At 38.6% G+C, this 20,965-nt stretch overlaps 1 protein-coding gene across 18 annotated transcripts in view; it reads left to right on the forward strand.

The window, feature by feature from the left end:
- VMP1 (vacuole membrane protein 1) overlaps nt 1–20,965 on the forward strand; it is a 90,144-nt gene that overhangs the window by 30,245 nt on the left and 38,934 nt on the right. For 17 of the 18 annotated variants that reach the window (XM_043531335.1, XM_037880249.2, XM_037880245.2 and 14 more), the window contains 2 exons: nt 5,330–5,497; nt 10,047–10,178. In XM_043531335.1, the coding sequence (XP_043387270.1) occupies nt 5,330–5,497; nt 10,047–10,178 (300 nt within the window). The remainder of the gene's footprint in view (nt 1–5,329; nt 5,498–10,046; nt 10,179–20,965) is intronic. The other variant, XM_037880251.1, reaches the window with a different exon arrangement.

The raw sequence follows: 20,965 nt of genomic DNA on the forward strand, positions 1-20,965 counted from the left end.
TGCAAGGAAGAAAACAAGTTTATAGCCCACCAGAATACGTTCAAGATAATCCCCCATATCTGTGGAAGTTGTATCACTTCTCCTCGTCATAAAATGTTTTTAAATTAGAGCTAGTCTAAAATTATATCTTCCTAAATATAAAATGTTAAAATTAGATCTAGATGTACTTGTGGGGCTAGCATCATTTCAACAATATGAATGATCTGTAAAGGGAGAGCTGAGAACCACATTTGATATACAGTTTGATGCTCCATAATTTTGTTCATTGCATAGATACCAAAGTAATAAGTAACGTAGAAATACCATAGATATTTCTTTTGATACTTACTTCCCCTTATCTTAAAGACTTTCTAATATAGTTTACATGCTGACATTTTTGAGGATGTGATTTGACTTTTTTATCTTGAAATACATATCCTTAATTTTTATCTCCCCCCCCCCCCTTTCTTTTTTTTCTTTGAGTGAGAAGGTAGTAAAAAATCTGTACTAATTGCTTCTACTTAAATATGTTTTGTACCTGTTTGGAAATCTGTGCTTTCTGGAGACTTTAAATGCTGCCTTCCAGAATAACTTCCTACCCCAGAATAACAATGGGTAGATTCTAACTTTGGTGATTGATCAAAGCATTGAACGAAAAATAAATCTAGGGCTCCAAATGTATCCATAGGTTCAAATAAAGCTCCCTTTTATAACAAATCAGGGCTTTTTAGTTAGTGATTCCCCTAAATTACTTTTGCCAAAAATAGATTTGCATCAAGTCCTTACTGGTGACCACCCCTTGTCTCATTTGATTTATAAATTGCACAAATATTTCTAACAAATCACATTCCAGTCTAACCACAGGCTCCTGTTGGTCATTGTAAGAGTGTGGAGAGCAAATGTTTCTCCCCCGAATCAGCAGAAGATTACAGACTCCAGTATTTTTTGCCCCTGTCAGTGCTTGCCCCTGCAATTAAAAAGAAGAAAATAGGGTTGGGGGGAAGAGGAGAAAATTGGTGATTAGATATTACTTAACTTGACATTTTAATGATTCTTCTGGCTTCTTTGACAAACAATACCTCTACTAAGCCTACCAGTTTTGCTGCCGTTTATTTAGTGTAACGGGGATTGGAGTGATTTTAAAATGTATGTCCATTTAAAGATGGACCTAAAGTTAGACTTAAGCAGCAGGTATTTCTTAACAGGTTACGTAAATTGACCCACCATAAAAATTAACTCAAACTTTGGAAAAGCCATTAATGCCTTTTTTAAAAAAAAGAAAATTTGGTAAGCAAACATGGGTACATGGGTGAGATAAAGGTCAAAAACTGTGACTGAGGATTAATATTTAGACTCAAAGAGCAAAAAGAAAACACTTGAAGAAAATAGGCAGGTATTTTCAAAGGACCTGGAGGGGCTGGGCATTCTAATTGCATTGAAAGCCAATGAGAATTGGGTACCAACGCCCATTTGTGTCTTTGAAAATCACCCCACCCACATAGTTTGACTATCATTATTGCTAGATATAAAATAAAATGGCACCTGTCTTTGTTGCAACATTTATGATATGACCTTACAACAGCTCTTGCCCTGTCAGGACCACATTTCTAGTTGAGTGGATTGCCCTCCCGGGCCGCAGATTGCCCACCACTGAGTTAGACCAACCCCAGTCTTTTGAGATTCAAGGGGAAATTATGGACTTGTGGACCAAAGCATTGTACATTCATAATGGAGGCTCGGTTCTTGAGACTAGATACTGTATGTGGGCTTTGCAGGTCTGAACTGGAACAAAAACACATATCCGAAATATCACATGCAGTCTGCCAAACCATGGTATGTTGTCCAGTTGACTTTACTCAAAGCAGCAGAGCTCAGCTGCTTTAAGTAAGGGGCACAAGATTGTTTTGCCTCTCTTACATGGCTAGTTCTGAATTTGAGTACTCCACACTTGATCATCATTCTAAATGAACCTTTTACATTTTATTTCTTATTCCAGTTAAAATGTGGTTTCTGTGGGATCCATAATTTCAACTTTTTTCCATTATAGAATTGTTTGCATTTCAGCAGAAGAGTTGTGCTAAATTGATTTAGTCGTCAGGTGGTTAGAGGGATGTTTTCAGCTCTATTCTGAAATGTATTTTTCCATTTACTGCTTCTTGCTTTAGGATTTTTCCTTTTGCAGACTTCAGTTGTTGAAACAGTTAGAGCTGGGTTAATAGGAAGATGTGTATTTGAGACAATTAAGGCATTCAAGAGATGGCAACACTTGTTAGAAGATCTGAGGGAACCTAGGCTATTAATTGTGGCAAGTTGTTAAACAGTGAATAGGGGTTATGTGTGTGTGTGTGTGGTTTGCTTTTATAACAATTATCCTTAGCAGACCCCCCTGTTACATTTTCTTTGTCTTCACTTGTTGTGCTCAAAGTTAAAATGTAGGCTTCTCCAGGCAGGGACCTATCGTAAATTGTCCGCAAGCCTTCATTTCAAAATCTTGGCCTTCAAGATAGTGGTAATTTCACTTATTGAAGTAAAGCAGAGGGCATTACTGTGCTGCCAATTGTACTTTTTTTCTTATGCTGCTATAAGATTGAAACTAACCGGTTCTGCACTTGCAGTCTTTCATCACAGCTGGCCACAGTTACATTATACTGTGGTATGTCTTCCAAATTTTGTGGAACTGAAAATCGTACTTCTTGATTCACACCCCATGTCTCTGACAACCTTGGCAATGAACTTGCCCTTACCCTCAAGAGACCATGAGCAATGGCACTTGACTTTGGGGTTTTCCTCCATGCAAATTTTCAGCTGAGGAGAATTATGTTGCAGATTTGAATAGTTTACAGCTTGAGGCACAAGGCCTTAAAAGATCTTTTAATGCATGAAGCTATCTGGGTATAGGAGGGAAAAAAATCAAGATTCCTTGAAATTTTAGGGCCTATCAAGGAAGGATGATCTTATGATCTGGTTTCAGTTCCCAGCTCTGCAACTGACTTGCTGTTTGACCTTGGACAAGTCACTTAATCTTTTCTGGTGTTGGTTCTCCATGTATAAAAAGGGGATACTTTCTTTGTCGTGCCCTTTGTCTGTCTTGTCTGTTTAGATTGTAAACTCTTTGGGGCAGGGACTGCCTCTTACTATGAATACATACAGGGTCCAGCCTCTAGACAGTACTGCAGTACAGATAATTAGTAATTTTTCACCCGTCTGCAGTGTCTTTGCCCTACAGAATCAGAACAATTATTTGGTATTTAACACGTCTGAATCTGCTCTCATATCGTCTTTACTTCAGTGCAGTTCCTTTGACGGAATTGCTCCTAATTTACCATGAGATCAGAACTATAACTTTATTTAAATAATTACAGAAAGTAGTTCAAGTTAATGCCTATTGAGCATTAGATCAGTCTCCCAACAAAAGAACAAGGAGAGAGGTACAGGTAAAAGAATTGGCTTGACAGCAAAGTGGAAATTTTCTTTCTTGTTTCAGTGGTTTAGAATTGAATAGCCTATAACTGATAGCCAAAGTTACCACGTGAAAATTAAAATAGACTAGGTATTTTCTCAGTAGGACTTTTCCACTATTTTGTATACCTAAAATAACTTGCTACATATACTAAATTTTGTAATTCTGTTGTTCCAGTCGGTTCAGAGAAACTGCTAATATTGACAAGAGTGAACCCAATGAAAAACCACCTCCCAATGTCTAGATAAGAACTCAGTAAGCTGTTCATTCTCACAGATATTTAAGGTCAGAGTGATTTTCTACTCTGACTTCTGTGGGCCTAACACAGCCCATAAAATTTCACCCAGTATTTCCTGCAACAAGCCCATAAACTCTCCCAAATAGTCCCTGGTCTCTATATTAAAATAATTTTTTAAAATACCGTATAAAGGGAAATAGAGCTGTCCAAGCAATAGGTGTTGTGCATCAAGTGCCCTCTCTTCCCATTATCATTACATTCACAATTTATTCGCTGTATAATAAATATAATTTCGATTTGCTTTTTGTATTGTGATTCCCTGCTGATCTAATAGACTGAGAGTCACTTAAGAAAAAAAACAGAGGAAAATTGTTGACATAATATCTCCCAAAATGATGACAAAAACCCACCATGTAATTAATAGCAGAAGCTAAAGACTGAGCAATACTTGCTGTGTATGTAAACACAATTGATTATTAATTTATTCTGCTAAGGTTAAGACTGTGGGTGAAATTAAGTTTGCAAAAAATCTGTTTTAATAAAAATTTCGAAACAGTTTATACAGTTTGAGCATGTTGCTGAAACACAGATGTTGGAAGGTGATTTTTAAGCCGATTCTTTGTTTTTGAAACTCTTGATGTCTAGCATAAGGATAAATTTGAACTATTTGCACAGATTTATAGTAATTTTACTATTTTATAGTCCTACAATGGCAGTTTGTTCCATTATTTAACTGTATTGCATTTTGGTTCTTGTACACATTTGAAGCCATCTGTACCTAAGATCTGGCCTCAATAAAATGCGTTGGTAACCTTTAATAGAAGGCAGAGTCCGTGAGTCAACTTAATTTCATTAATAATGATACTTGGCACTTGCACAAAAGTTGAGCTTTAAAGCGCTTTACAGACAATTTTCTGAGCACCTTACACATTGGAAACTGAAGCAGAAAGACTGATTTGCACAAGAGTTTGCTGACATACTAACTGATGTTTTAAGAAAAGAGTGGAGAGAAGGGGAGGAACACTTCAAAATACTGTCAGGTCCAACTAGGCTCAAAAGCTAGGTTTTGTAAAACCTGTTTTTGCAAAACTGAAATCAGTAGAAATACTTTTATGGGATCTTTTTAAAAAATATTTGAAATAATTGCATTTTGTTGTTGTTAGGATGTAAAGATTCCTTTGCAGTATTTGCATCTCAGACATTGCTGCTCTGTGCCAATGCATGAGAAACTGAAAGACTATTCAGCTTCTTTATTAATTGCTTGTGTGGAATAATATGGGAAAAAACCATTGGTTAAAAGTATACTTTGATTATTTTTTAAAGTTCTTCAAGTTTTAAGTCTACAGTGTTACTACTAATATAGGCAAGGAAACATGTATTTTAACTTCATAGTCCCTTAAAACTGAAACAGGAGCACTTTAGATTTTCTTATATTTGGAGTTGGATGTTTATTTACTTACATGCATCGGAAGGCTAAGACCATTGTATATAACATTATATACTATATCTAATGTCAAGTGTGGAAGTACATTTCCTGGATGCATTTTGTGTCCTGATAGGTTTCCTATTAGCACTATTATTTAAGGTAAAGCTAACTCTTGTTTAATGCACACAAAATGTACTGAAAAGTTCTTGTCTGATATATTTTTCAGGGTCCACACATAGCATCAGTTACACTTGCTGCGTATGAATGTAACTCAGTTAATTTTCCTGAACCACCGTACCCTGATCAAATTATCTGCCCTGATGAGGAGGGGATTGAAGGATCCATCTCTTTATGGACCATAATCTCAAAAGTCAGGCTAGAGGCCTGCATGTGGGTAAGGTTTAACTTACACAATTTTACCTAAAATAAACAAAGCAATGCTGGCTTTTGCAGACAGCAGTAACATATAACTCTTCATGTTGGAGGCATGATTTGCTGATTCACTTTAGATGTCTGTATTAGATCTGAACATCTTCAAAATGTATTAAACAGAAGCAGTTGAAAATGGTTGGGTCAATTTTTATCAGCTCCAGGATTGGAGTAAGGTTGGGGGAAAAAAAGAAATCTTCTACTTTGTTATAGGAATTTCTTCTGTAGAGTCCTATAAAAATCACCTGTGTTTCCAAAGCGTAACTGTTTTTTCTAGGCACTTTAGCAGAGAATGCATGACATGTACGAGCAACTAAGTGCAAAAGACAAGTTTTTGAAAGGAGATTCTTTGCCCCAGCTGTGCTTGCAGATTAAGGGCTGAATCCTGCAAGCAGTGAGGCAAGTGAGTGACTTCACTCTCATGAATACTCCCTTCGAAGTCCATGGGCATATTCAAGTGAATGAAGTTATTCATATGTGTTGAAAGTATCAGGTCCTAATGTTGTAGCAGATGCCTTGATCTTGGGGCTGCATCCGTTTTCTGTTGCGTTGCATGTAGCCTGTTCACATGCTACGCGTTGAAATTAAAAATCCATGTTTTCCTGATGAAAACATTCACTTATAAAGCAAAAAAAGAAAAAAAAAAAGTTATCTGCTAAACACTGAAGCACACTCTTAGGGCAGGTATTTAGTGAGGTGGATGTGGGTGCTTGTCCTTGGAAATGCACTCTAATTTTAGTTTAGTGTTCACTTCTTTGGCTTTTTAAAATTTGTTTATTGAAGAATATTGGTCAGCTAAGATGTCTTTTTCCCATAAAATGTAAACTATTTTGAACTGAAACTTACACAGACATATCTGTTTTGAAGTGCTTTTATGCCAAAAGGTTACCACTGATGACTTCCTGTTCTGACCATTGGTTTAATTATTAAATACTTGGTTCTCCAATTCAGATGTTGGGGATGGAATGGGATCACTATAGTATATCTTTTCTAACTTGTTTCTGGAAGCCTTAAAGGTTTGAAAATAACCCATAATAGACTTTATATTTTGGTTATTACAGTTTTAAAACTTGTCAGTGACCCTATCTCCAACAAAGAAGTTAAATGTAGATCATACACATTACAGGTTTATAAGTACAGTGTACAAATACTTACAAAAAAAAATCTTCAAGGATAGAAGTGCAAACCCCGAGCCCTCTCAAAAACACAATATACGTTTTTAATGTTTCCTTTTGCTAACTAGAGAGCAAAATTGCATAAATGTTTCCATATTTGAAAAATAAGTAGAGTTAACTGAAAATCTCCCACAAACAAGCGTCTATAAGACAGTAAGTTCGGGATCTCTTTCATTCTTTCTTTCTTTTTTCCTACTGCTCCACATCATAGTCTTCATGAAGTTGGAGCAATAAGAATATCATTTAAAATTAAGTTCTAGGGTTGCAAGGAAAATGTAGCTCAGGATGAATGTGCTTGCTGCACATCTTTGTTAATGTATAAAATTACTGACCTAAACTGAAAATTAAGTAGCTTAGACCGAAATGAACACACAGTTGCATGCCTTGCAACTGATTGTACCCTATCTTGAGAGGAGAGAGAGAACAAGAGGTACCTTCTAAGGCCTTCCTTTGTGCTGCTTGCTGGTTCAGACCAGGGGAATTACAAGACTATCTGAGCAAGCCAAAATGTTTTGTGTAATCTCCTCTTTCTTCCTACCCTCCTCCAAATATATTGTCAGCTACCTTTTTATTGAACTTTGGCTGTGGTAGATTTCCCCATGAGTGCATCTTCAATTTGCCACTGGTGTCTACTATAAAGTTATGCTTTCTTGGACTCTTTCATGAGTACCTAAACATTTCTTAAAAAGAAAAGGTGTACTTGTGGCACCTTAGAGACTAACAAATTTATTTGAGCATAAGCTTTCGTGAGCTACAGCTCACTTCATCGGATGCATCCAATGAAGTGAGCTGTAGCTCACGAAAGCTTATGCTCAAATAAATTTGTTAGTCTCTAAGGTGCCACAAGTACACCTTTTCTTTTTGCGAATACAGACTAACACGGCTGCTACTCTGAAACCTAAACATTTCTTGTTAACTTCCTGTAGGTCAAATCAAATTGGCAGCTGTGCTGCTACTTCCATTGTTTTTCTTTTGTCTTTACTCCAGTTTGCTTTTATAGAAACCACTGAAGAATTCTTGGTCCTATCACTGTTAAATCCAAAATCCTTTTATGTGGAACACAATACTAAATTCCTGAAAAGGAAGTAAATGGACCAACAGTTTTAGTAACTCAAAATCTGACAAATAAATAGCAATATTAATTTTTCTCCTTGCAAACTGAAACCAAGAACAGTAGGTTGAATTTTTTATTAGTGTCTGATTATGGGAAACTAACTCATGAAAACTAAAAAGTTATGAACTATCAATTTCTAGTAATCTCTACAATCTGAAACTGTCAATACAGCTGTTTAAAATTCAGACACAAAGGGGTATTAGACAGAGCCTTTTGCATTGTCTAATTCTCCGGTTCCCTGGCTCATTGAGTCAGCAGGGACCGGAAGTGTTGCTGACAGCATCCTGGTGCCCAGTGAGGGAGTGAAGTAACATTACTAAACACTAATTGCTTTTAGACAATTAGTGTGTGACCATGTGGAGTGGCTCCAAAGTGGATCCTGGCCCTTTCTCCTTGATCAAAAGGTGACAGTCAGTATAAAACGGGCCTCAACGGTCCTGGCTTGCAGAAGGTGTTTTTAAAGGGCTTTCAGCCTGCTGGGGGTAGGCCAGTTTTCAGAGCCTTCCACCCCACAGAAGCTATGAATTGAATAGCACCCTAAATGTGTTGCAGCTCTTTTGTGTTTTTATTAGAAATTATCTGAAAAGGTAAAAATGTATAATCTCTCAGGATTGGCAGGACAGGCAGTCTGTGTCTTGACCAGGATAAAGTTTAAAAGAAGCTTTCTAGATGAGTAGTTTCCCATTTTAACTGTATGCATTTGTGCAAAAGAATGTTGATTAGCACTTGCCTTTCTAATTCCTTGTTGATGTAGGGAAACTCTAAGCAAATATCAGATGGAAATTTTAACAGTAAGAGTAAACAGCAATGTTTGCAAAAGATAGTATATAGTTGTTGGTTTGGATCACTTAAATGCTTCCTTTTTTACATATTAAGGCAATCTGTCTTGAGTAGACATGGAATCATATGATCTCATTGTACTTTCGAGATGTTTTGTAACAAAGACCTTGTGATTTAACCAATTTAAGGAAAGTTCACTTCTAGTACACACATGGGAACCTTTCCCTTCATGAATAAAATGAAGCCAAGCAAATTGGCACATTGTTGTGAAGCAAACATTACTTCTGTTCTTGCATCACCTTGAGAACATAATCCCAAATTATTTTTTCTGAAAAATAGCTATAACTGTTCCCAAGCTTAACTTTCCATGTATCAGAAATAGGCTAATGATATTTTGGTGGTGGTGTATTCATGCAGATTTGTTACACATGTGGACAATAGGAAGACAAACACATCAGGGGGGTGTATTTATACAGTACACAAACAGGGAGTTTGGATAATAGTACAACTGATGTATTTTTATAGTGTTTAAAATCAACCTGTTGATTTAGAATATACAAAGCAGCTGGGATTCTCCCCTACATACAGCTGCATACAGAATATGAACAAAGGAAACTGAAGGGCTTTATGCTGCTTTAAAGGAATATAAAAGCATTTGTCATTTGCTAATGGTTCTTAGTAAGAAGGGACATCTGCGTGTGGCTAAGGGTTAGCACTTTTCCAACAAAGCGCCCACCTATTGTGCTATTACGTATCCTATATTTAAACCATTTGCATTTAATCCAAGTTCCTGTTTCATTAACCTCTGTTTATCCGTATGTCTAATACTGATTTTTTTAAAAAAAAAAAACAACAAAAACTAAAGCTCTATCTACCCACAAGGCTGAAATGAGTCATTTGATGTCCCAAGAAAACCAATCATTTTCCTGCAGTGAAAAGGCAACCCTACTCTGATTCTTATTTCTCTTGGCTTTCTTGACCCCATTTTGTGGACAGATAAAATACTAGATAAGTTACAGCCTGCTCAACATATTTTCATTTGCTCAAACTGTAGTAGAACTTGAGGCAATGTTTTCCAGTAAACAAGTGCGCCAAGTCTCAGGACAGACAATTCAACTGTATTACAACTCTACAGACTTATAGTTTGGGTTGGGGGGAGAATGCATGTGGCTAAACTAAGAGAGGGGAAAAATATAGTTTCTCAGGGTAACTTGGATAACATTTGAAGCTGGGAGAACTTTGTGTAGCTGGTAACAATAATTAGCCTCCATTGGAAACAACTGACCCCTGCAGTTCTGGTGGGATAAACCTTATATGTATTTGTGACTCTTCTTATGAGTATTTTTTTTTTAAACTTTCCAAGGAAAATTGTGAACATCAGTTGAGCTTTTTTTAAAGAGCTCTAATCAAGAAAAATAAAATTAAAATAATTATTCTCTTCCCAGGGTGCTGGCACAGCTATTGGAGAGCTGCCTCCTTATTTCATGGCCAGAGCAGCCCGACTCTCTGGTGCTGAACCTGATGATGAAGAGTATCAGGAATTTGAGGAGATGCTGGAACACGCAGAGGCTGCACAAGTAAGAACACTGCAAAATATTAGAATGCGTTTAATTATCACAAAACACAGCAAGATTAAGATGCAGCAGAAAACAGTTCCACTGAAACAAACATGCAAGAAAGCAGCCAATGTGACTTTGTGAGGGGCTGCTCATAGGTTAGAAAAGAACCTGCACTGGATACAGAGATGTAGAGAAAACCAAACAATTATTTATAGTTCGTTAAGGCAGGGATATGTTAATGTAGACAAAAAAATTAAGGCAAACAATAACTTTTACAAATACAAAAAAGTTCTACAAATATGGCAAAAGAAGTATTAGAGGGAAGGTGAGGCCCACTAATAAATGATGTAGGAGTCATTAAACTAACTGTGATTATTAAATAGCTGAACTGCCAAACTGTTTCTTAAAACTCTCTTAACGAGGAGATAATCGCCAGCCAACTTATTTTCACTGGATAATACTCACCTGCCTTGCCACTAGCTGTTTGTGCTGCCAGTGTCTTGGCCGATTTAACAACCTGAGGAAACGTATTCTTCCTGATGTTGAAAAGCAACCAAGCTGCTTTGAATCTTTTTATTCTTAGCCTTTTTCAATTCAGTTTTATTGATTAGATATAATACAACTTGCGTTGCCCCATATTAGATCTTAATCGAGTATATGACTGTTAATAGCTTTCTGTTCAGGTCAGCAGTCTGTGTGCACCTTGGTTCAGAAATTATTTAGTTTCTAAATGTACAATTCTGGGGGGAAAGGGAGGGGCGGAATTTTCAGAAATGTCTTGCTGCTGAATTCCTACTCTGTATTCTGCTTCCTTTTTATTCCTGTTTGTTTGTCTACTAAACCACGAGGTGGAAGTGGGTCACGATAGCATCAGCTTGATTCCTTCATATAAAAATCTATCTACTATGCACAGCAAAAGAGTTTACATTGTTTTCTCTTTGACCAGCCCTTCACTGTAGCAAAGAAACTACTGAGTCTTGACTTTTAAGAAGTATAAATGTTTCTTACCCTCTCTTTTGGGAAGTTATTGCATGCAGGAAAAAATAATCCGAAGAGAGAGAGCATTTGGATAAACCCAAGAATCTCTGAAAATATTCTTCCAAAAACAGCCTTAGGTTTCCTTGGACTTGTCTGCAAACATTCATTCTAGTCTAATAATGTTAATCATAGTATTTAATGCTGTCTGGCTTGCCAGCACTTCAGGACAAGAAGCTCATCTTAATACCTATTCAGGAAAATGCCTAACACATTGGCACTAGATAAATAATAATAGTAAATTAAGAGATCCATCTTTTTAAAGGCATACGACCAAAAATTCACCTACTTTGACTTTTGCTCCATTGCCAGATATTTATTTTACAAAACAATCCTTGATCCATATACATATTTAAAAAATCCCAGCAAACCACAAAACCAATCAAATACATGACTCAGAATTGAACTACTATCCATATTTATTTACGGTGACTCTCCCAGTAAGTTATGTGAGATTTTTAAAGTTCTAGGTGCAGCCAAGATTGGTTTCTAAAATGCATGGTAGGATTCTTGGATATAAAACCTTTGCTAGTGAGGAATCTTGTCAAGATAGACCAAAAATACCCTTAACTACAATGATTGTGTGATTGGTGAACAAATGAAATGGTGTCGTTTGTTGAGGAAAAAATAACATTGTATTTATCAGCGCTTTGATTTCATTTTCTCAACAGTTGAGTTTGGATTGAAGCACATTGTTTTGAGGATGGATGACCAGATGAAATTTCCTAAAACTTTACTTGCAGTTTGATTCCTATAAGACACTCCAGCGTGAGGCTATGACAATCTGATTAAATTGTAGTACCGTTACAAAACTAATTGGACGGTATTTTCCACACGCTAATATGACTTCCTTTGTGCTTTTGGCTTTCTGTTGTGTTTTTGCTAGATGTCTGAGAGAGGCACGCATGAATGTCTCTTCCTATGGCCTTGAGCAAATCCTGGCATCGTTCGCAAAAGTGAAGCTTTGTCGCTGTTTGCACTGCATAATCACTACTGTGTGTGCAGTTTAAAGTTTCCTTATAATTGCTGAATAGCAAAGTTTCTGTTACCTAAATCAGCTTGCCTCACTATCAGATTCTGATCCTCAGTGCCCAATAGTATAGAGAATTTGGCAATCTGATGCCAATGGAAAACTACAAATGTTTGACGCCATTTAACAGTGAAAGGAATCCTTTCAATATAAAGGCCTCTCTCCTCCCCATTCATTTGGGAGGTGTGAAAATAGGTGTGTTAGTATTCGAAAATATCTTCCTCCTTTAGTTCTAATGAGCTGTTATAGCTACCTACAAAGCAGAGCCAAATTGCTTGGCATTTTGCATGTTTTGTATGTTTTTTTTAATTAAGAAAATTTGTCAATAGTATTTCTGAGAAATACTATCGTTTTTGCAAAACAGATGAGGATACTTGTGGCATTCTGTCAAGTAATATCCAGTCTGTGTGATTGACAGAAGAGAAAAATGTTCTCTGTGGATTTTTTAAAAGGACTAAAGAGAAATAAAATGATTTAAAATGGGTTATACAGTGTGATGGGTTAGACCAATCATTCTGTTAAAATTTGCATAGGGGAAGAATATTGTCTCCCTAAAGTTCAAGAACGTATTTGAGCAGGTTTTCTTTCATAAACTGTCAATCCAAGTGACCTGGGTTCTGGAGTCACTTTTTGAGAGAAACCATGAGCTGGCTGATGTGTAACTTTCTGTTTTTGTATTTTTCCATTAATATATTTAGAAAAAGCCCCATATCTTAATGGAACACCACTTCTTCTTTTTTGTTTGTCAGTTACAGTTACTGTAAGTTAACTAAAGAGAGCTTCACATCTTCTATTGCTTCATATATCACCTTTTATTCTGCTTGGTTGTCCTGCTGGCAGTACTGTAATTCTGCCTTGCTTAGTCAGGATTGCTTTTTCACAAACACTACAGTAAATGCAAAGCACGGTTGGCTGTATCACTACACTAAACTAACTTGGCCTGTGATATGGGAAATATTTCCTCTATATATTATGAATTTTATTTTTTATGGAATTTTAATAGTGATTTTTCCAATGGCTGTCACTTCGGTTCTGTCCAGTTAAGTGCCAGTGTTCTGAAATTTTCTATCAGAGCTCCCCACTCTAAATATGAGGAATATCACTGGTGAAACCTTTCAAACCAACCTCTCAATTAGGGGAAGTTGAATCTACTACTCAGTGCTGGAGCAGCGCATTGGCAATAACACAGTGCAAATGTAACTGTGCAGTTTCCTATATACGCTTTTTGTCTCTGTTTTTGCCAGTATGATAGTTACTGATTGTAGAGTATTTTCTGACGTCTAAATCTCTTTCTGTATCATACTGAACAACTTAAAAGCTGATGAAGTTTGTGGTGAAAACAAAGCTTAATTCAACTTAATACAACTCTATGAAAGTACCGAATGCGTGGGCCCTTGCTGTATCATGCTGCTCTCTACTAAGAGGAGAACGTAACTAAAGGGCCCTGATAACTAATTAAATCTTCTTTGTACATCTGAGTGTTAGTGACTTTCTGTGTTTTGGATTCATATTTAAGTGGCTTATTCTTTACGGACTAATGATTTACACTTTGAGTGCTTGGGCTTTGCTTCTGTGCACTGCTGTGGGAGCCAAGTTTCCCTGTAAAAAAATATTTGCTAGTTGCCTGTGTTACTATCGGTTACTTGCTGTTTGTTTACTTTCCAAATTATGTTCTGGCTTCCTTTAAAGAATACAAACTTGAAAAAGGGTTAATACCATATAAACCCTGAGATAAAACAGGACTCGTTGTAAATGATTGAGTGCCATCTGTGCACTGAGCATCAGCCGTTGCTGGGACCTGTTTTTGACTCCACTGAACCTTTACTGGTTGTGGTTTGTCTGGCCATCACATGACTTCTCTGAAAATTCCCCCTCCCCTCCATTTCCAGTAAACTGTTTGAACAGGAGTGACTCAGAGTGAAACCAGCTTCCCTGTAACCACAGGGCCTGTTAAAGAATTTGTCAACGTGGACTCTAGAGGGTTTGTATTAAACTTCACTGTAACTGCTTTGGTTTGTATTGCGTCAGGAGTTCCATAGAACAACTTCCTGCCTGAAGAGTATGTTGCTTGTCGGCAATGAGTTAAACTGATGAACTCTGAGCTTAAACCTATCTTTCTAGCATTTCTTAAAGGCTTTGTGCCTTGAGTAGGATTGCTTTTCCACACCTTAATGTAGAGTTTCTCGTTTCAGAAATAAGAGTGCAAAGTACACCACCACACCCAACCGTGGTTGCTTTGAGGACTGGAGCACTGTATGTTCTGACAGGGCACTGTGACTTCACACACCTGGCATGAATAAGTCGAAATGTTATGTAATTACCAAAGTAGAGCCGGTCTGTGGTTAAATTAAATATTGATCTGTTCCTTGGTTAAAACAATGTTAACCATCGTGTTCAGGTATGACTTCTCTAAAAGGCTTCCTTGGTTGCCAGCTTGTTGGATCGAAAGGTTATTTTGTTGCCTTGGTTTTTTACAAGAAAATTTTGTGCTTAAAATAGTGCATGGGGAGTTGTCAAGATTTCCACTGTACTGTTCTTGTTGCACTTCCATTTTCTTTACATTTTTCCTTCCCGGAAAGTATTTGTTTGGATCCAATTCCAAATGCCATTCTTCATGTTTCCTTTAGTCTTCCATTCGCCCCCTTCCCTCATCAGCGTCCTCTCTTTATTAATTGTGCTGTACAAGAAAGAGATTCTTTCTCAGCGTTTGGTCTAGGCTGCCTAATGGGTGGCCACCAGGAGGCTTGTCTGCACATTGTGCATTCCTGAAGTTTGATGCATGCATTTGTTAATACATGTATGGGAGTTCTTTTTTAACCCTTTCACCAGAGCCAGAATTAAAAATATAAGTTCACACTGGTCTAACTCTGGTGAAGCTTCCCCTTGAAAATAGAACTTTCTGTGAAATACAGGGCTGTATAGTGAGCTAAGAATGAAATTATTTTTCACTGGAGAAAGAACCTACTAAATAGCAGTATCATCTTTAGTATCAGTATAGTCTTTGAGATGAATGGTAGATTGTTCTGGGCTTTGTAGAGGATCAGTGAAAACTTTCCTGAGTTCGGAAACCATATTAAAGAGGACTTCCCAAGAAAAGGGGGCAATGAAGGGTTAATATAGCCAGACTGTTGACAATAGAAGCTATGAGTAATAACATAAGCCTTTTTTCTTGCTTGAATTTCTTTGGTTATAGGCAATAAATACAGCAGTCTTGTGCCTGCATTGTTCTATTCATTTGCACACCTGTTTACAGATAAGGAAAAAATAACCAGTAGGAATCATTAGGTTACCTTTGTTTAAACTAATTTAAAGATGTCTTTTCAGTTTTCTCTTTGAAATGCCCTTTGCAAAATGCAGTAGAGGCTTTATTCACTAAAACTTATTTACATGCTTCCATGTTTTTTAAATCTGGAACGTGCAAATGAATAACTTCCTAATACAAAGTCACCAAGTTAGAAGTTTTGATCACACTGAAATGGCCTGGCCCACTATCAGCACTGAAAGCAGAAATTAGTCCAGTTACAAATCTCATGTTATTTTGCAATAAAAGCCCATCATGCCAAAAAGAGTACAATGTGAGTTTCTGATCTCGCTAGCTGCTATTGTATAGCAATTGTGAACAAGCAGTTAGTTTGAACTCGCCCTTGGATGTTCATGGGGAATTCATGTTGCTGTCACTGAGCGTTCCATGTACATATCTAAGGACACAATTTGTCCTTAACACTTGATGTATAGTACCGCAGTCTCAGATGAGATTAATTCTCTTTATGTTCTCTGCAGAATAATCAGTAACTTCTGTATAAATTTCCAAATCTTCGTTTGCATTTTCTGGGAAGCTGGTATCCAGTCAGAAATTTCTAATCATGATCTCTGTTCCTTAAATTCAGATGTATAAACTCCCTTACCCTGTCTCCCTTACCCAGGATTTTGTTAGCTCCCGTACTTCATCCCTTATCTTATCTTCCTTTAGGACTCCCCTCTAATTTCAATCAGGTTCATCCCAAAGCTTTCGTTACCATTTCGTATGTGGATTGTATTTGAGTTTTTGGCCTCATGTGATTTGGAGGAGACAAGTCACTGGGAAAACATGCTGCATGTCAGAAAAGGAGCTTCTAAAAGATGGTTTGGAATATAAAGCTTCAAGCAAGTTCATTTTTCTACTCCTCTCCATACTAGGGTCTCTTCTGTCAAACAAAAGAACACCCCAATGTATAGGATAGAGATCAAAAGGAGATGCTTGAAGTACCACCCACCCCTTCCCCCCAGTAGGAGCCTGCAATAAATAATAGAGATTAATTCTTGTGTCATCAAGAAAATGGCTACATTTTTTCTTGTTCCAAACACTGTTTAAATCCTTACCCTTGTAGGAGAGTGGTATGCAGACCACTTCTCTTTAAGTCATCTGGCAGCCCTGTCTGCTTCCCATGAATAATAAGTGGCAAGATATGCTGAGCTCTGTACATCATCTGCCGATTAGGTTTATTAGGGGAGCCCTTGCATGTAGGGAGGCTGGTCAACTGTGTAATAGGTTATTTGCCTGTTTTTAATAATTTAAGTATCTTTGTTGCTTGTGTTTTTGTTTTGAGTTTTTTGTTGTTTGTTTGGTTTTTTTTCCTGATTTCAAGTTCCTTGTGAAGGGACAAAATATATATATTTAATGCTGGTGACTTTTTTTTATTTGGATTTGTCTGGGGATGAAATAGCATTGCATACTATGCTCATCCGGTTATCCAAAATTGCTTCCTTCCTTATTGTGGGCCTACAGGGGTAGGTAATCAATCTCACTGCATTCCAGACACAAAGAGCCTTTGTTACAATAACTAGATCTTGCTCAAATCCTAGATTTAAAATATATATTTTTTAAATTTGGATAGGCCAGGACTTTCAGGATGTCCTGCTGCTGCTAGTTACACCAGCTTGCTAGATCAGCTGCCTGTGGCCATGGGAATCTGATTGTAGCCTCAGTATGGATGAACCCTTAATTTGATGCTATATAATGGTGGTTGAGCAGCCACCCCTTGTCAGATGCAGTATCAATAGACCATATTGATGTTAGACCATTCAGAGAGGATGGGGACAGAATGGGGTTTGGGGGTCACTGCCTAATGTATGGGAATGAGTCTGGCAGGTTTTCTATACTTCCTTGTTCTTCACTAGTAGAGCAGTGGTGACTAACTTAACACTGGTCTGACTCCTCCTTGTCCAGAACAGTGGCCTGGCTGCCTTCTGTACCATGTGACAAATACAGAAAAAATGCTTAGTTGTCTTCCATGGAACAAATTGCAGGATCTACACACTGCCAGATCTCTTGCAAGAAGTGAACCTCTGGAATAACTGGGTATAGACCCCATGTACCCTTAATTCTGTGATGAGTGAAATAATATTAAATTGTATGTAATGTCTGTATAGCCCTTTGAAAATGTAAAGTGCTAGGTGCTGAAATGGGTAAGTCATGTAATGCTCCAGCGCCGGTCTGAGATGAGGAGCAGAGCACAGTGGGGGCTGGGGATGTGGTAGAACATTGCTAGTGTACTAGAGGACAGATCTGATAAGACTCTGAAACGACATGCTTCTTCCTCTTCCCTCAAACTGTTTCCTTTAATTGTGTTTCATTCTTTGCATAATTTCTTTCTGGTTAAAATGAAACAGTAGAACTTTACTTTTTTTTTTTTTTTTTTTAATTCACAAGTGAAAGAGCTTCAGATCCAGCTGGAGAGAAGTGCCAGAGCTCAGTTTGTGGGAGTTCCCACTCGCTTTGAGCTCTGACCTAAACGCATTCAGCCCCGTGGATCATTGCCATAGAACTGGTGCTGGATTGCTGTTATCTTGAGACTTGTAAGGCAGGAGATACTATGGATTTTGGTGTTGTAAGAATTTGTTCTGGCTGTTCACAAGTACATTTTGTAGTCCTTATCCCAAGATGCTTGGTGGATGGGGGAAATTATTCCAAGCCTTTCCTACTCCAGGATGGACAGAGTAATGAAGAAAATTGGATAGCCTCTTATTTATTCCAAAGAGTCTAATTAAAACAGAACTCTTTATTCTCTTGCTACTATGCTCAGGCAGTTAACAGTAAATTGTGTACTGTGCATTTCACTGATCAACCTAGATCCGCAGATTTTAGTGAGAGCTCTTATTTTTCACACAAGGGGTTACTGTTGGCAAGGGTCCTATTTCTGCTCAAATGCAGGTTTAAAGTATCAAATATATTGTCATGGCCATTACAAGGAAAACCTCCTTTCATTATGTTCTGGCCTTTTCTACCTAGGTACCTATCTATCTAGTTATATATGGCCTTCATCACTAGAGTGTCTTGAGAGCCTGCACCGGAACAGCATTAGTATCCTATGCGGTACTCTCCGCCCCTTTTCTTTTTAATAGTCCCCTTCAAAACTCCTGTGCTGTAAGGGCAATAAGTTTAATTGTGTTTCTCATCAGAGAACTCCCCCCCTCCTTTTTCCGCCCTTTCTTTCTTTTTTTTTTTTTAAGGGGTGGGAACTGAGTTTAGTTACTTTCTCTCTTAATATGTGACGCACCAAAATTAGGCCTTGTTCCATCATCCTGAGTGAATTGGCAGTATCTTCAGATAATGTGGAAGCTGCATGAAAGGCATTAATGTGAGCAGATTTGGTGGTGGAAATGCATTGATATATTTCTTAAGACACACAGCCAGTTCATGTGTTCCTCCAAACCTTTGTTGCATTTTGACATAGATAATTTTATATGTTAGCCATTTATTACTGTTTTATTACTTAATTGTTTGTTTCATCTCCTTCAACATCATGTAGTGAGTGTCCTTTTCCTGATCAGTAGGCTGATAGTGTAATTTAGTTGCCATATGTATATTCTTATTAGTTGGGATTTGCATCGATACCAGGGGTGGGCAAACTTTTTGGCCCAAGGGCCACATCTGGGTGGGGAAATTGCATGCAGGGCCATGAATGTAGGGCTGGGGCAGGGGGTTGGAGTGCAGGAGGGAGTGCGGGGGGGATACGATGTGCAGGAAGGGGCTCAGGGCAAGGGGTTGGGGCAGAGGAGGGGTGCAGGGTGTACGAGAGGGCTCAGGGGGTTGGGGTTCAGGAGGGGGTGCAGAATGTGGGAGAGGGCTCAAGGCTGGGGGTTGAGGTGCAGGAGGGGTGCAGTTGGGGGCTCAGGGCAGGGGGTTGGGGTGAAGGAGGGGTTTGGGGTGCAGCAGGGGCTCAGGGCAGGGGGTTGTGGTTCAGGAGGGGTTCGGGGTGCAGGCTCCGGGAAGAGGAGGCAGAGGGCTCTGCACGCTGCCCTCGCCTGCGGGTACCTCCCCCAAAGCTCCCATTGGCCGGGAACAGGGAACCGTGGCCAATGGGAGCTTTGGGGGAAGTACCCGCAGGTGAGGGCAGCGCATGTAGCCCTCTGCCTCCCCCTCTCCAAGGGGCCGCAGGGACGTGGTGCCGGCCGCTTCCGGGAGAGGTGCGGGGCCCGCGGCACCATGTGGGTGGCAATCCCGCGGGCCAGATCTGGGCCGTAGTTTGCCCACCCCTGTTCTATACAGTATCTACTGCATGGTCACCCTCTTCTAAAAAATATTCTCAGTAAATTCTATGAAATCTTTTAGGTATTGTGTAACTACCCACTTCCACGACCAAATCCGTCCTTTCATTATAGCTTGTAACCAAGGGTTGTAGTATGCCTATTTCAGTTAGGCCAAAGTCATTACCAGTCATTCTAGTTTACCTAGTAGCTTCTTACATTGGTGTATAGAAATTGATCATTTTTATTTTGTCTTTATGCCCATTTTTATTTGGGCTCCTTAATATGATTACTCTGTTATTTTTCTAGAATTTACCTCTGATCTAAACCTGTACTCTTCTCTAGGTACTTATACGGCTTTCATCACCTTAGTACCTGAGAGACTCCAGTTCAGCCAGCAGTTCTGTTCTCTCCACGGTACCATTGTATTAGGGCATCCCTGGCAGGTGTCTTTGTCCAGCTTCAGTGCTTTTTGCACCCGTCAGCTTTCCCTTAATTTATAGTTTAAATAATCGTCCAAAACCTTGTTAATTTTCTGTTCCATCAGTCTGGCTCCATGTCCGTTAAATGGATCCCATCCCTCTTGTACAGGTTCCCCCTTTCCGTAAAGAGTTCCTTTTGTGATAATTAAGTTTTAGCCTCCTCTTTTCACCATCTTCTCACCCAGATTCTGAACGTTCCCCCCTCTCGTTGGCCCTTTGCACAGAACTGGAAGTATTTCAGAGAAGCCTACAATAGAGGACCTGGACAAAAGCTGCCTTCCTAGTATAGAATCATAGAATATCAGGGTTGGAAGGGACCTCAGGAGGTCATCTAGTCCAACCCCCTGCTCAAAGCAGGACCAATCTCCAATCAAATCATCCCAGCCAGGGCTTTGTCAAGCCTGACCTTAAAAACTTCTAAGGAAGGAGATTCTACCACCTCCCTAGGTAACGCATTCCAGTGTTTCACCACCCTCCTAGTGAAAAAGTTTTTCCTAATATCCAACCTAAACCTCCCCCACTGCAACTTGAGACCATTACTCCTTGTCCTGTCCTCTTCTACCACTGAGAATAGTCTAGAACCATCCTCTCTGGAACCACCTCTCAGGTAGTTGAAAGCAGCTATCAAATCCCCCCTCATTCTTCTCTTCTGCAGACTAAACAATCCCAGTTCCCTCAGCCTCTCCTCATAAGTCATGTGTTCCAGACCCCTAATCATTTTTGTTGCCCTTCGCTGGACTCTCTCCATTTTA

Source organism: Chelonia mydas, chromosome 17, assembly GCF_015237465.2.
Source record: "Chelonia mydas isolate rCheMyd1 chromosome 17, rCheMyd1.pri.v2, whole genome shotgun sequence".
NCBI classification, from domain to species: Eukaryota; Metazoa; Chordata; order Testudines; family Cheloniidae; genus Chelonia; species Chelonia mydas.